The sequence below is a fragment of the Anabrus simplex genome, chromosome 1 (assembly GCF_040414725.1).
Source record: "Anabrus simplex isolate iqAnaSimp1 chromosome 1, ASM4041472v1, whole genome shotgun sequence".
NCBI classification, from domain to species: domain Eukaryota; kingdom Metazoa; phylum Arthropoda; class Insecta; order Orthoptera; family Tettigoniidae; genus Anabrus; species Anabrus simplex.
Genome location: NC_090265.1, coordinates 321,242,334 through 321,258,740, shown reverse-complemented (window position 1 = coordinate 321,258,740; position 16,407 = coordinate 321,242,334). Strand labels below are relative to the sequence as shown.

Below are 16,407 nucleotides of genomic sequence, written 5' to 3'. Positions count from 1 at the left end.
TCAAAATCCCCTTGTTATCATGTAGTTCTGTATCATGTTCATCTATTTCTCCTAGCCAGGATGAGATGTTAGATCTTAGACATCTACCTGAGGAGCAGGCAGAGAGTATTCGTAAGTTGTGTCAGTCACTTCCAGATGTTTTCTCTGATACTCTTGGCGTTACTGACCTCATTGAATACAAGATTGAGGTTACGGATTCGATTCCAGTCCGGTTTCCGCCTTATCGGCTGTCTCCACCTAAAATGAAGGCTCTGAAAGAAATCATTGATCAGATGCTAAAAGATGGTATTATTCGCCCCTCTAAGTCGGCATATTCTTCGCCTATTTTCTAGTCCCGAAACCGCAAGGTGGCTTCAGGCCTGTGATTGATTATAGGGCTCTCAATCGGAAGGTGGTGTTACAATCTGTGCTCCTTCCCGACCTTCACTCTTGTTTCTCATGGTTTCGTAAAGCTAAGTTCTTTACCATCTTAGATCTTAATCAGGCTTATAATCAGATACCGCTAGCAGAGGAATCTAAACACCTGACAGCTTTTGCCACAGATTGGAACTTGTACGAATACAACCGCGTGCCTTTCGGGCTCCCCACGGGAGCAGCTGTGCTTACGAGACTGTTAGATAGGGTCTTCACTGACATCAAATTTGAGTATTTATATCATTATCTGGATGATGTCGTATTTTCTGACACCTTTGAAGAACACCTAGATCATCTGAAAAGAGGTCCTGAGTCGCCTTCGTACGGCAGGGTTAACGGTGAAGTTGTCCAAGGTTGCTTTCGCTCAACCTTCCATGTCATTCCTAGGGCATATTGTGTCACCCGATGGTGTCGCAGTCGATCATTCTAGAACACAGGCCATCCGTGATTTCAAACCTCCCAAGGACATCAAAGGTATTGCCAGGATCATAGGCATGGTGAACTTCTTCAGGAAATTTATTCCAAATTTCGCCAATAGAGCCGCGCCCTTGAACTTACTCTGCAGGAAAGGCGTCAAATTTGAGTGAGGGCCTTCTCAACAAGCCGCTTTCAAAGACCTCAAATTAGCCCTTTGTAATGCCCCTGTCCTCGCTATGCCTGATTTCTCTAAGAAATTCATCGTCCAAACCGACGCGTCGTCGTCGGCGGTAGCTGCAGTCCTTCTTCAAGAGACTTAACTAGGGAGGCGACCCATCGCCTATGCCTCTAGGACATTATCGGCCCAAGAATCCAAGTATTCCATCTATGAACTTGAAGGTTTAGCAGTCTTATTTGCTCTAGAAAAGTTCCGCCTCTATCTGGAACATGTCAAGTTCGACTTGGAAACAGATAACCAAGCCTTAAGCTGCGTCTTAGCTAGGCCGCGTCGTACGGGGCGTATAGCCCGCTGGGCCATCAGAATTTCTGCCTTCCAATTTGACGTTAGGCATATAAGAGGTACTGAAAATGTTATGGCAGATGGACTAAGCCGTATGTTTGCCAATGACGTAGAGACCCCTGAACAGGTTGATAGTTCTTCACCTCCCGAGTCCATACTACCTGAGGTTAATGCCATTCTGACTGATGCTCCCATGCTATTTAGGGATATTGAAAAATATCAACGGGAAGATCCAGTGCTGGCTCCCATTATGGAAACCCTTTCTTCTGGGTAACATGTCGTCCCTTACGTATTGAGGAATGGTGTTTTATGTTGCCCGTCGGGGCATGATAGGAGGATGAAAGTAGTGGTTTCAGCTGTTCTTGTGCCCATGATCTTCAAGTACTATCATGAGACGCCATTAGGGGGCCATTTAGACATCTTCAAAACTCGAGAAAAGATCAGAGAGATGTTCATTTGGAAGGGTATGGACGGAGAAATTCGTGAATTAGTAAAAGCGTGTAAAGCGTGTTGGCTTAGTAAACCCATCATGTCCTCTAAGCAAGGGCTCTTGTCTTCTCATCAAGCGTCGCGCCCCATGGAACGTCTTTATATCGACTACGTAGGACCCTTCCCCCAGTCAAAGGGGAACGCCAACAAATTCATTTTTGTGTGTGTAGATGGTTTCACAAGATTTTCTTGGTTATTTCCGACTAAGAAGGCTACCGCCCAGTCCACCATTTCTTGTTTAAATTCTATTTTTGCTTCTTTTGGTCCGTGTCAATATATTGTGTCTGATAATGCTAAAGCTTTCACATCCAATCTCTCTCGCAAATTCTGTTTTGATCTGTCCATCTCTCATGTGACTACTTCTGCTTACTATCCTCAACCATCTCTAGCTGAACGGGTCAATCGTAATCTGAGGTCGGCTCTGATTGCCTATCACCATGAAGATCATTCTAGGAGGGACACGGCCCTGCATTGGTTAGCTTTCGCTTTGAATTCGGCGGTTCATGAATCCCATAAGTTACTCCAGCTTCTTTGATGTTTAAGTTTGTACCCAACACGCCGCTCTCTAATCTTTAGTCTCTTAGTGATATTCTACCTGAGACAATAGATCCAGATAAGATTAAATATCTTTGGAAGAAGGCTAAGGCCAACCTTAATATTTCTCATGAAAAGGTTAGGGAAAGATATGGTCGTGGACGGAGGCCCACCAATTTAAAAGTAGGAGACCAAGTTATGGTCAAAAACTTCGTTCCCGCGGGCAAGCTTGCCCCCAGATTTCATGGGCCGTGCACCGTCTTGGATTTTTTAACGCCGGTGAAACCTGTGTAAATTACTTGCTCATTGGATCTGTAACATCTTGTAAGAACACCAAAGGTTATATTTTTCTCTAAATCCTAGGCCTTCTGCCCCTTATATTTTTACATTTGGTTGTTTTTTTTATCTGCTTAGTATAAATATTGTAAAACCTCCTCCGAGGGTACTCTGCTGCCCTCTCCGTTCGGCCATTACCACGCTCCCGTCTCCTGCTAAACCACACCAGTGGCAAATTAAATAAAGTTTCCACGCCGCTGGCCCCTCAGCCTCACCACAAAGTCAGTACCCTAAAACATTAATGTCCAACACAATTCTGCCACCGAGATCTTACAGTTTCAGTGCCCCGCAGCCGTGCGACGCCGTACCGCCACTGAGGTGGGGTACGTGCCCACTCCACTCCAGTGAGGTCAACTAGTGTACGGCGAGCCGGAGCCCTCCTTCCGGCCAAGGCTGATGTGCGGCGCACCACCTGCAAACTGCTCGAGGACTGTAAACAATCGTCGCGTCGGCGGCGTGCTTCACCACGACTACCCCTCTCATAGTAGCGGGAGAGGTGTATCTCAGGGTACTTGAGGGGTCCAGTCGACCTCGACTGAACTTTGGCAGCGGCGACTGGTCTTGCTGTCAAAATTAATCGACTGCTAATGTACTTCTTCTGCTACATGGACACACTATTAATAATTTGTTGACTTCAAATCGACCTTTGGTGGACACTGAAAAATATTACTTCCATGTTTTAAGGTTTTGGTTTCGCAATTCTACAACAACAAAGAAATTCTAAAACTGGACTTTATCTAGTCGCACCCATCTATATCAATCAACTTAAGAGACCTTCGACTACTGGAAATTTTTATATTTCTCTTCGAAATTCCTCAACTAATCAGCAACAAACTTGGACTTTGTTTTGAGAATTTTTTTTCTTTTCTCTTCTGTGTCACCCCTTGGAAGGACTTCTGGGGGGAGGGGAGGTCTGTACCGGGCGGTACACCTCTACGACGCAAGTTCAAATCTTGCGCCAATTGAAACTTCTCTACTGGAGAAACCCGGAACTTTAACTACTGAATTAACTCTACGGTTTATCAGAAGTTGTCATCGAGTGTTTTTTATTTACTTTTGTTTTTCAGTGATCAAGAAGTGTGGACATTCTCTAACAGATGTATCTACCAAAAACGATGGTAATACACTCTACTGCAATGGAATGAACTCTCTTGAAGAAATGTTGTATTCATAAGTTTTGTCCTTACTAAATTTTGTTCTGTGGTTTGTGGGTTGGCAATATTAATCCTTTCTTTCCGCCTGTTTTGAATTTAACCAATCCGTAATTTCTGTAATTAATTTTCCTCCAATCAATGCTTTCTTCTTCGAATTTTCATGTGTAATTATTAGTGAACCAATAAAATTGAGGGGGTGTGTCTACTCATTCCTGAAAGGTCTCGAATTTTCCACGAGGGTATAAAAACTGATTTTGTCTCCGCGCCACTAGTATAACATCTAACTTAGTGCGTGTGAATATGTAGCAGGGGGCGGGAAGCACCTCTTTCTTCGGACAGCAGTTCTTCAACAAGGTAATGGCCCTTTAACATCTTTATTTCTTGCTAGCTCAGCAGTTTAACTCTCGGGGAGGGTTTGAAACCTTTAATATGTAAACTATTAACCCTTACCCCTCGAATTAAAGTTCTCTGTGTTGCCTCTACTACTCGTATTTTAAATGTACATTTTTATCTTATATGACCTGTATTAATCTTTCACGATTTTGAAGATAGCACTTAGTTTTAAATGATGTAGTTAGGCTATCCACGTTTACAGCAAGCTATACTGGAGCAAATAAAAGCAATATCTGGAATTTAAGACGAATTATTTTGCATTTTTATTATTATTATTATTATTATTATTACCGTTATCGCATACCGATTGGTTTCGTTAATAATTTAGTGTACAAATTATCGCTAAAAAGCAATTGAAAAACTCTATTCAGTTTCTGTTTTCATACCTCGCGGTAGTTTGTAGGCTGAAACCACTGTAAACGGCAATTTCTTGAAATCTAAATCTGTTGATTTACAATTGTGCCAGCCGTCAGCATCAGGTACATGTTGGGTTACGGTACACAAACCGACCATCGTCAGTTCACTTTTAGGCATCGTGAAATGCTATTAGATATATCCATTAGGAGCAGAGGTGCGAAAATACTGAGGTTTTGTGTGTTGCCTGACATATACAACATATATATGACTACAAGAGCACATGGCGGCCATGTTTGTTTACTATCGCTCGAGCTTTCATGTGCGTGATTTGACAGCTGACGGCTACACTGCCATCTAAATAATGGATTTTTGACTGATTGTCGAATAGTATCTGTATTCTACAAAGTTCCACGTGGAACCAAAAGATGGCAGTACAGTATATCATCGTGTATTTTGTCGGCTAAGAGACGGCAGACGAGCGGTGGGCGATAAAATGCCATGTCGGGTCTCACCCGACATGCGACCGGAACGGGAATATCGTAATGTCGGGCCTCACCCGACAGACGAGTGATAAAGGTTAAACATGTAATCCCTTTTCCTGGTAAACTTCAGTTTTCTTGAACTTTAATTCGGGGATAGAGAGTGCTTTACCCTCTCGAGCTCCCCTTCATTTGAAATTGAGGTGACTATGTTTTTGTAACCGTTTCTTCTCTTCCTTAATATATTAAAGTTTTTTTTCATACGAATCACGTCCTTAGCTTGGGATTAGCCCCTGTGTATCGGCCTAGAGCCACTTAGGTTTTAATATTATGTATTTAGGAGTGCAAGTTCACGCCTCCAGTCCTTTCTGTACTTTGGGCCATTAACAACCTGATGTTTTGTTTTCTTCATGCGAAGGCCCTGTAGGTTGGGTATTAAATACCCCTGTTTCTTGGTGTGCCTTGGGGGCAGTTAGTCTAAAGTCAGTTTATGGCCTCTTAAATAGGCTTGAAAGATCGAGAGCGGGTCAGCTCTTTATGGTGTTGTGGTAAAAGTGCCTTAGCGAGGCTTGAGATGTAAAGTCGGGAGCTAATGCTCCATGTAATTAAGGGTTTTCTGCCCTTTGGTATTTTGTGACTGTGAGCTGAGAGCTCAGAAATTATACTTGGGGCTCGAAGCCCAGATCTTGTAATAACCCCCTAAATAGTGTGATTTCTTTGTACCTGATTTTGGCTTGTTGTTGACTTGTTAAGTTTTCAAATTCTATGTAAACTTTGGTTAACTCTTGTTGTCTATTGAAAATATAACCTTTATTTAAATTTTAAATTCATCTTTCGGACTTGTAGTTAGCCCCATTCCTGCCCGCACCTTCTTTCACCTCTGACTTCCACGGATAACTCCGTAACAACAACAATAATAATAATAATTATAATAATAGTAATAATAACAACAACAACAACCCATGGCACTACAGCCCTTGGCTTACTAAACGACCGCTGCTCAGCCCAAAGGCCTGCAGATTACGAGGTGTCGTGTGGTCAGCACGACGAATCCTCTCGGCCGTTATTCTTGGCTTTCGAGACCGGGGCCGCTATCTCACTGTCAGATAGCTCCTCAATTCTAATCACGTAGGCTGAGTGGACCTCGAACCAGCCCTCAGGTCCAGGTAAAAATCCATGACCTGGCCGGGAATCGAACCCGGGGCCTCCGGGTAAGAGGCAGGCACGCTACCTCTACACCACGGGGCCGGCAATAAGAATAATAATAATAATAGCTTTACGTCCCACTAACTACTTACGCGGTTTGCGGAGGCACTGAGGTGTCGGAACTTTTTCCCACGGGAGTTCTTTCATGTGCCGTTAAATCTATCTACAAGAGGCTGACATATTTGAGCACCTTCAAGTATCTCCGGAATGAGCCAGGCTCGAACCTGCCAACTGGGCTCAGAAAGCCAGCGTCTAAACCGGCGATGACAATATTTTGTCTACTTTACCCCAAAATCTCGCCAACGCTTTTAGGTCTAAAAACTCGCTCATCCGCTTCGTACGAGAGAGGACATTTTCGGTCGTTGGGCAGAATTATAGCAAAGTCCTGGCCATTTACACAAAAGGTAGCGAAATATACGTGCCCTCCTTCTAAATGTATGTTGTTAGAAGACTTAATATGAACAGTAAACTGATTTTGTGTTACTTAACTGCACCTGAATCTCTTTCATCACGTATTTCTCCTGTATTTATGCTTTTAGGCATTCTTTTTTACTAGAGAGAATCATCGGAAGTATCTGTAGTATCTGAGAATGTTCACATGTACGAATTTTAAACCTTATCCATGTCCGCACAGTTTAAAAAAAAAAAAAACCTTATTTACATTGATAGTACAGCGGAGTGAGCTTTTTGCCAAACAGCTGCGATTTCAACATGCTCCGTTCGCTAGTGATTCTCTCGTAGAAGGTGGCGCCAATGCTACGTCTAGTGCATTATTTACTAACTCAATGCCTGCATTCTTCTTACCTCCGACAAGTCCATATCGTTCTTCCAGGCTCCTCCCACACCCCACCCACTTGCACACTCTTGGGACATACTGAGGGCTCTGCCGGACAGATCATAACCGCCTGCACTGTTCCTTCCCCTGACAAGCCCACATCGTCCTTCCAGACTCCTTTCGCACCTCGCACACTAGCAAAGTCTGGGGACCTACTCAGGACTCTGCTGCCACAGTCCGAGCGCCTCATACCTAAAGAGAAAACTTCGTGCTTGCTGGACAGCAGTCACGGTCTGAAATCCTTTGCCATTTTCTTGAAAATAGAAAAGCCAAATGTTTACAGCCGAAATAATAAATGTCCATTGATAACTGAATATCACATCACGTAAGTTCGACTTCGCAACATTTGTCCATCTATTTTTGTAATCACAGATTGAAATAACGTTTAATGTTTTTGAAAAGGCGGCGAGGCGGCGCCCAAAAGCCCTTCATGCACGAACCGCCTATGATGTGGAATATCGATTGATGGAGATCCGTCGACGTTTGGACCAAATGTAGGGACTGTACAGAAAATTGATATGAATAACAAGTGATTTTCACTGTATTTTACACGAAGAGTATCTTTGTGCCAAAACTCAAATCTGCCCATGTTATGAATACACTGGTGTCTTGTGTCAACTGTATCACGTTAAAAGTCTCAGACACAGCAAATTTAAAACATTTGTACACGAACTAGAAAGTGAGGAAGTTCTCATTTACTATTAAGAAGTACGGTGGTTGAGCAAGGGAAATATGCTGCGGCGTTTCTATAATCCGATAGGTGAGGTGGCACTTTTCATGGAGGTAAAAGGAAAATCGCCGACAATTACGCGACTGAAAAATGGCTATGTGACGTTTCTTTCCTTGTGGATATTATCTGTCATTTAAATGATCTCAATTCAAAGTTGCAATCACAACGTGTTTACTCATGAACTTTACGGACATGTGAAATCCTTCCAGATAAAACTGAACCTGTGGAGATATCAAATGAGAAAGTAAAATTCCTGCCACTCTGGAAGCCTGCTGCAGCCGGGTAAATCATTCTGTAACTTCACTTTCTAGGCAGAGATGCTTGAAGAATTTTACGTCAGATTTAGCGACTTCCGTAAGGAAGAAGTGAATTTCAGCATTTTCTCATCGCCATTCAACACAGACGTGAGTAGTGCTCCAGACATTTTGCAAATGAACGGAATTGTACGGAGGAGAACTATTTGGCTAAATTTGACCAGAAGATATGGAATGATAGGATACACCTTAAGACATCCAGTTTTAGTGGGAAGTGTAAACTGCAAGAATGGTATGGGTAGACTAATGCCTGAATATAACGAACAGATTAAGTAGATATAAGATGTAGTAGGTTACGTGGAAATGAAAAGGTTAACATGGGATAGGTTGGCATAAAAGTGGCGTCAAACCAGTCTGTGCACTGATGGCCAAAACAACATTGCTAAGTCCATCAACGCGGTTGTTTAAAAGATGCAAATTCGCGTGGTGATTATCCACTCTTCACCAGGAAGATAACTGAGATTACTATCGAATTTAGTAAAACGATCACTCGAAGAATACGGGAAAACGAATCATAAAAACGAGGTTAGAAGCCTATGCCCCGAAGGCTCAATCACCAAGCCCGAAGAAAATAAAACATGGTGGCCTTCAATATCTTAAGTTCCTGAAACTTAACAATAACATTGCTCAAATGGACTATTGCTATTAGTTGAGAGTTGATGGAGCGAATGAAACAACAAACTCGGCATTCTAAAGAAAACTTACCAACTAGACAACTTATTACGGACTGAACTGACACCCCTCAGAGGGACTGATCTGTGTCGGACGAGTCGCTTTCGCAGAACAGACCGTGCGTGAGTGCCACGACCGACCGGTTGAGGTCTATTTCTGTTTGTGAAGATGTATTCCTGTCCGCCTACAATATGTTCTTTTTAATTCAAAATGTCTGATCATCTTTATTTCAGCTACTTTTAGGTAGCTGAACTTAAGGCAAGTTAACTGTTCCATGTTGATTTCAAACACACTCTGGCCTAGGACATATTGACCATTATAGGCCTACATTAATTAAAGTGTGTTTTACAAGGGCGTGGCTTCAATATATTCCCAGTAGAATAAACGTATACAACATTCATAGGAGGAAAAGATAAACTAAAATTTAATGTAATCATTTACCTAAAGCTGTATACAATCTAGCTACCATCTCGTACTCACCTACTGCGATTGTCCAGGGAGGCAGGGATAACCTGCGTTCCTTTGCACGGTTCCGTCTTCATGGTCCTGAAAAAAGGAGTGTACGTTGAGGTTTCTGCCGTATACATTATGAAATAAAGCATAATTTACACATCAGTAGACATTTTCCGAAGTGTACATCGGTAATGAATAATAATAATAATAATAATAATAATAATAATAATAATAATAATAATAATAAAGGCCGTTATGTCCCAGTTTCCGGAGACGCCGAGGTGCCGAATTTTTTCCCCGCAGGAGTTGTTTTACGCGCAAGTAGATTTACTGACCCAAGGCCTAGGCACTTGAGCAAAATTCCATACTCTCGGACTGAGATCGAACCGAACCAACAAGTTGGGTCTGGAGGACCAGCGCTCTATTTTGGCAAAATACTAACTATTTTTCCGGATTTCGGAGACGCCGAGGTGCCGGAATTTAGTCCCGCAGGAGTTCTTTTACGTGCCAGTAAATCTACAGAGACGAGGCTAACGTATTTGAGCACCTTCAAATACCATCGGAATGAACCAGGATCGAACCTGCCAAGTTGGTGTCAGTAGGGCAGCGCCTCAACCGTCTGAGCCACTCAACCCGGCGAGATAATAATAATGCTGATGTGTTTACGCCCCACTAACTACTTTTCTGGCTTTCGGAGACGCCGAGGTGCCGGGATTTAGTCCCACAGGAGTTCGTTTACGTGCCAGTAAATCTACTGACACGAGGCTGACATATTTGAACACCTTCAAATAACACCGGACTGAGCCAGGATCGAACCTGCAAAGTTGGGGTCATTCGTGCTGGTTATTCCATCAGCCGCTTGATCCGGTGTTTGATTACTGAAAGCAGTGCAGAAACCACTCGGATTTAGGATTAGAGAAGAAAGAGGTTGTAACCAGAGAACGGTATCATCAGCGGCGTATCCTGGATTCCCCACGGAGGCATGCAACTAGTAACCTTGCAGTAAAAATGTATTAAGTGAATTCTTATTTTTCTTATTCTTAATCCGTTTACGTACATTCAAGGGATGGCTTTGCCCTCGAACTCTGCGAGGGATATTACCTCTACCACCTCAAGGGCAGTGTCCTGGACCGTGAGACATTTGGTCGGGGATAGAACTGGGATAGAGGACCAGTAACTCGCCCAGGCGGCCTCACGTGCTATGTTGAACAGGGGCCTTGTGGAGGATGGGAAGATTGGAAGGGATAGGCAAGGAAGAAGTAAGGTAACTACCGTGGCCTTAAGTGAGGTACCATCCCGGCATTTGCCTGGAGAAGAAGTGGGGAAACCAAGGAAAACCTGGAGGATGGCAGCTAATCACATTAACTACTACCCCCTACAGATATCATTCCTAATGCAGAGAGACGACTCTGAAAACTGCGGACGAAATATTTCATTCGCTTTAAGGGCGAGAAAGAGCATTCTACAGATTATGATGTAGCGGGATTGTTTGTAACCAATATGCACAATTTATAAAGCTCAGGAAGACTGCTATGGAGACTATGAATACTATGAATACAACCTCAGGAACTACGAAAGTTAGCTTGTACACCATTCAGCTGACCTGCAAGTACCGCCGCTCGATCGAAAGTCTGCACAACTACATTTTCGCGGCAATCAAATCGATCCAGATAATCGCAAGGAACTTCTGGATTTGAGCCACTATCTTATCTTGGAATTGTTCAGAATTAAACATTGTCCTCAATTCGGATTTAAGTCGTTTCTTCCTCCTTTCTTAATCCGTTTACCCTCCTGAGTTGCCTTTTCCCTCGAACTCAGCGAGGGATCCCACCTGCCCCAGTGTCCTGGAACGTGAGACTTGGGGTCGGGGGGTAAAACTGGTAATGAGAACCAGTACCTCACCCAGGCAGCCTAACCTGCTATGCTGAACAGAGGCCTTGTAAGGAGATGGGAAGATTGGAAGGGATAGACAAGGAAGAGGGATGGAAATGGACGTGGCCTTAAGTTAGATACTATTCCGGCATTCACCTGGAGGAGAAGTGGGAAACCACGGAAAACCACTTCGAGGATGGCTAAAGAGGGAATCGAACCCCCCCTCCCCCTCTACTCAGTTGACCTCCCGAGACTGAGTAGGCCCCGTTCCAGCCCTCGTACCACTTTTCAAATTTCGTGGCAGAGCCGGGAATCCAACCCGGGCTTCTGGGGATGGCAGCTAATCACACCAACCATTGTACCATAGAGGCGGACCGGATTTAAGTCGTACTATACCAAAATATTTGCCATGGACTTCAATCAATTTACTGAATTGCTCTTTAGGAAATAGGGGCTGCCTGGCCGAGGTGGTAAAGGCGTGCTCGGTTCGCCCGGAAGGACGTGGGTTCGAATCTCCGTCAGGAAGTCGTAAAATTTAAGGAACGAGATTTCCACTTGCGGAGGTGCAGATGGTCCTGAGGTTCACTCAGCCTACACCAAAAATGAGTACCAGGTTAATTCCTGGGGGCACAGGCGGCCGGGCGTAGAGCTAACCACTCTACCCCATCACGTGCCGATGTTAACAATGGTGGAAGCCTTTACCTTCCACTCCTCCAAGGGCCTTCATGGCCTGTACAGAGGTGACTTTGCTTTGCTTTTTGCTCTTTAGGAAAATGCCAGGAAAAAGATATTTCTTACAATCAAGCATTTCAATGAAGGATAAATCTCGTAATGAACAGAAGCGATATTGTAACTGTGATAGAATAATATAATGTATTTCCAGGTAAACCCCCCTGTAAGATACTCATCTTTATCTGAAAGTGAAGTTTCTTCCCTTTTTACTTGCCTTGGTGGATCATATTTCTCTTCTGTCCCAGACGTTAGCAAATCCACTGTCCGCATTTTTTATACTTTAGTTTCTAAATAATTCATTTCTCTGGTGCAAAATGCAATGTCAATCAATGAAAATATTTCATTAAAACATTAAGAAGGAATGAACTGAAATTGCATTTACTTCGTAAGAAACCCGTTTGCCTCACCGACTGTAACGTTATCCCACGTCCCAGGTTTCTCCAAAATACTTTCGCAAAGCTCTTGGTGAGGAGCGCGATATTCCGCGACGGTCTGTACTAAATGGCTAGAACAGTTTCGCCTTTGGAGCCAGCTTAGGAATCCTTTTCTCGAGGACGCTGACCAGCAGGTTAGTTCTCTTAGAAGAACAGCTAAAAAATGCCGCAAAGCCTCTCATCGTTGCAAAAATTATACGACATTCTTTCGTGCACGACACGGCTTGGAAGAGAACTAAATTAAGCTTGTACATGTAGCAGTGGGTGAATACAACCCCAGGAACTACTACTTTTAATTTAGCTTGTACGCCATTCAGCTGACCTGCAAGCACTAACGCTCCATCGAAAGTGCACAACTACATTTTTGCGACAGTCAAATTGATCTAGACAATCGCAAGTCTCACCAATTCATTCGCTGTCCTATTAACTCAAATTATAAAAACCAAATCTTTCAACATCATTATTTTTTTGCTAGCGGCTTTTACGTCGCACCGACAGAGTAGGTATTATGGCAACGGTTGGATAGGAAAGGCCTAGGAGTTTGAAGGAAGCGGCCGTGGCCTTAAGGTACAGCCCCAGCATTTGTCTGGTGTGACAATGGGAAACCACGGGCTGCCGACAGTGGGATTCGAATCCTCTATCTCCCGGATGAAAGCTCACAACATCATTATGAACGTATCTGAGGACAATAGACGATATCTAAGGACATTAGGCAATATCTGAAGACAACAGACAACTGAAAAGTTCGAAACATCGAAAATCTCATTGATCATAATTCGTACGAATTTAGCTTCCCGAACCTGGATATTTATTACGCTCGTCATTTTAGTGCAGATACTTTGAATTAAGTCGTTCGGTATGTGTGGAGAAGGTGCTGTAAATACACTCGCTGTTATTAAGTGATTGCCTAAAAAAATTTCTAACAATTCAATTAGTTCAATTTCCTCTATTGTTTTACTTACTAGCCTCATTGTGCCCACGGAATGTTAACTCTTGCTTTCCCAAAAAGAATATCACTGCAGTCAGCTGTTTCAGAATTTCCAGGTTTTTCTTAACGGCTTCGATGCGCCTTAGGAATCTGACTTCTCGTGCCCCACATTAGCAGTGTGCGGATGGTTTAGATCTGCATACCCAATTTTTCTTGCTGTTCCAAGGGGAATTTTCACTAACAATAATAAAGAAGTCCAACAGAATAATTTGTTTAGTGATTCAGAGCCAACCAGCTTTAATATACATTTCTGGATTGAAGTGCGAACATAACTCTTGGTTTCTGTATTTAAATTTGCGGCTTTAACTATTTGAATGTCCGCCTTCGTGGCGTAACGGTTAGCACTGTCGTCCTCGGTGGCCCGGGTTCGATTCTCGGTATTGCCATCAATTTAAGATTGGCGCGAGGGCTAGTATGTAATAAGGTGCACGCAGCTCCACCATTGGGGGTGGGCCTGAAAAGAGCTGCAACATCTCGGGATGACAGGAATTTACTTACTATCTGGTATTTATCGTCAAACGAACAGGTTTTAAATTACTTTCGCAAACAGATTGACAATATTATATCCGTTTTAGACTCATCCAACTTTAAGACCACATATGCACAAAAAAGAATAAAACATCGAACACAAGAAATAACACAGATATAAAACAATGAATAAACACAATAGTCAGCAACTAGAGGTAAATCAACCCAATGTATTGGTCACTTTCGTCACGTTAGGTTCTCGCCAGGGGGTAATCTTGCTTTCCGCTCAATGTTACCTTGGACATTCCAACTTTCTCCAAGTTGCTAACAGCTGGCAGAGGGTAGCACGTGAATCGTGATGTGAGATGGTGCCAAAGGTTCAAGTGCTGTGACATTATGCGGAGAATTTCGTTAACTATGCCACCGCACGGCCGACTGGATCTCTCGCTCCTTGCTAGAGCGACGCATCAAGTCGGCCGTGGCCACCGAATGCAATTTTAAGACTGAATGCAGGGGGGTGACACTTCATAGGGAGCGTCCCGAGCAGTTCCGAGATGGGCCCCTCAACCTCCGCCAGTTAGTGAAAACTAAAATTCTCTTTTAGAGGGTTAATTTAGAAGGCAGTGGATGGCATTACACATTCAGTTGCGCGGTACAGCAAATTCAAAACACAACACCGTTATCGTTGCCCGCGAAGGGAACTTGGTCATACGGTAAGTAATAGTGCTTGTTAGACGAAAATTTGTTCGAGATTCTTTCGCACTGAACAGAGATTTTTGATCCAGGTTTTGAGAGTATGGAGTGAAATTATATTTACACGCGTTCTTAATGATCATGAACTTACTTCACATTGAACTACCTAGCTGTTGCTAGTAAACATATGTGTGATTGTGCTTCTTACCTGCTGTTTGGAATAAATAAATTCAAAATATAAACTGTGTGCATTATGCTGTGTTTTACTTCTCCCTTTCCTTCTCCTGTTTTCCATTCCCGTACATAAAAGTCGTGGGAAGGGTTCAATGGACGAACGAGGGAAAGAATGAGGTTATGTTAGATCGTGATTAAGGCAAGTATGGGCGTTTTGGGGTTTTATATGAATTGCAATAACGTTTTCAGAAATCAATGTTGCATTTATTCTTTAATAAATGTAAGTAGTATAATTGGATGGTTCTGCGGCCGCCGCCGCCCGCCTCCTCCTCCTCCGCCGCCGCCGCCGCCCGCGGGAAATTTGAATTTCGGCGGGAAATTTGAATTTTGGCGCGAGATTTGAATTTGTAAACAAAGCCACGTGCTTTTTGACAGCTGTCATCGACAACAACGCATCGCTAACCTCACTGCTGCCATCTTGACGGGCCTAAACCTCACTAGTGCCAACTTAACCTAACTAGCGTGAGGTAAACAAAGCCACGTGTTTTTTGACAGCCACGTGCTTTTTGACAGACAACAACGCATCGCTAACCTCAGTACTGCCATCTTGACGGGCCTAAACCTCAGTAGTGTAAACTTAACCTCACTAGCGTGAGGTAAACAAAGCCACGTGCTTTTTGACAGCCACGTGCTTTTTGACAGACAACAACGCATCGCTAACCTCAGTACTGCCATCTTGACGGGCCTAAACCTTAGTAGTGCCAACTTAACCTAACTAGCGCGAGGTAAACAAAGCCACGTGCTTTTTGACAGCCACGTGCTTTTCAACAGATTTGTAAACAAAGCCACGTGCTTTTTGACAGACAACAACGCATCGCTAACCTCAGTACTGCCATCTTGACGGACCTAAACCTTAGTGGTACCAACTTAACCTAACTAGCGCAAGGTAAACAAAGCCACGTGCTTTTTGACAGCCACGTGCTTTTTTGACAGTTGTCATCCGCCATCTTTAAACTACAGAGCACCGTGCTGCCCTCTTTCGTCACCTGTCATCGGCAGTGCTGCCATCTTGACGGGCCTAAACCTTAGTGCTACCAACTTAACCTCACTAGCTCGAGATAAACAAATCCACGTGCTTTTTGACAGCCACGTGCTTTTTTGATAGCTGTCATCCGCCATCTTTAATCTATAGAGCACAGTGCTGCCCTCTTTAGCTACTTACCTTTGAAATGTGGTGGCGGATAATTTGAAAAATGCTTTTCGACAAGCAGCCATCTTTAATCCAGAGAGAACAGTGCTGCCCTCTATGTGGTGGCGGCAAATAGAAAAATTCTACGTGCTCTTGTTTGAAAACAAACTCACGTGCTTTTTTGACAGCTGTCATCCGCCATCTTTAATCTATAGAGCACAGTGCTGCCCTCTTTAGCTACTTACCTTTGAAATGTGGTGGCGGATAATTTGAAAAATGCTTTTTGACAGCAGCCATCTTTGTGCACCGTGCTGCCCTCTTTAGCTAGATACCTTTGAAATGTCGTGGCAGACAATTCCACGTGACAGCAGCCATCTTTAATCAAGAGAGCACCGTGCTGCCCTCTATGTGGTGGTGGTGGTGGTGGTGGTAATTTGAAAAATTCTACATTCTCTTGTTTGGAAACAAACCCATGCTCTTTTTTTGACAGCTGTCATCCGCCATCTTTAATCCAGAGAGCACCGTGCTGCCCTCTTTAGCTACTTACCTTTGAA

At 43.5% G+C, this 16,407-nt stretch overlaps 1 protein-coding gene across 3 annotated transcripts in view; it reads right to left on the bottom strand.

Moving 5' to 3' along the window:
• Positions 1-16,407, bottom strand: part of LOC136856749 (serine-rich adhesin for platelets) — a 369,374-nt gene that overhangs the window by 141,817 nt on the left and 211,150 nt on the right. For all 3 annotated transcript variants that reach the window (XM_067134840.2, XM_067134838.2, XM_067134839.2), the window contains one exon: positions 9,331-9,396. In XM_067134840.2, coding sequence (XP_066990941.2) covers positions 9,331-9,392 — 62 coding nt within the window. In that variant the 5' untranslated portion in view covers positions 9,393-9,396. The remainder of the gene's footprint in view (positions 1-9,330; positions 9,397-16,407) is intronic.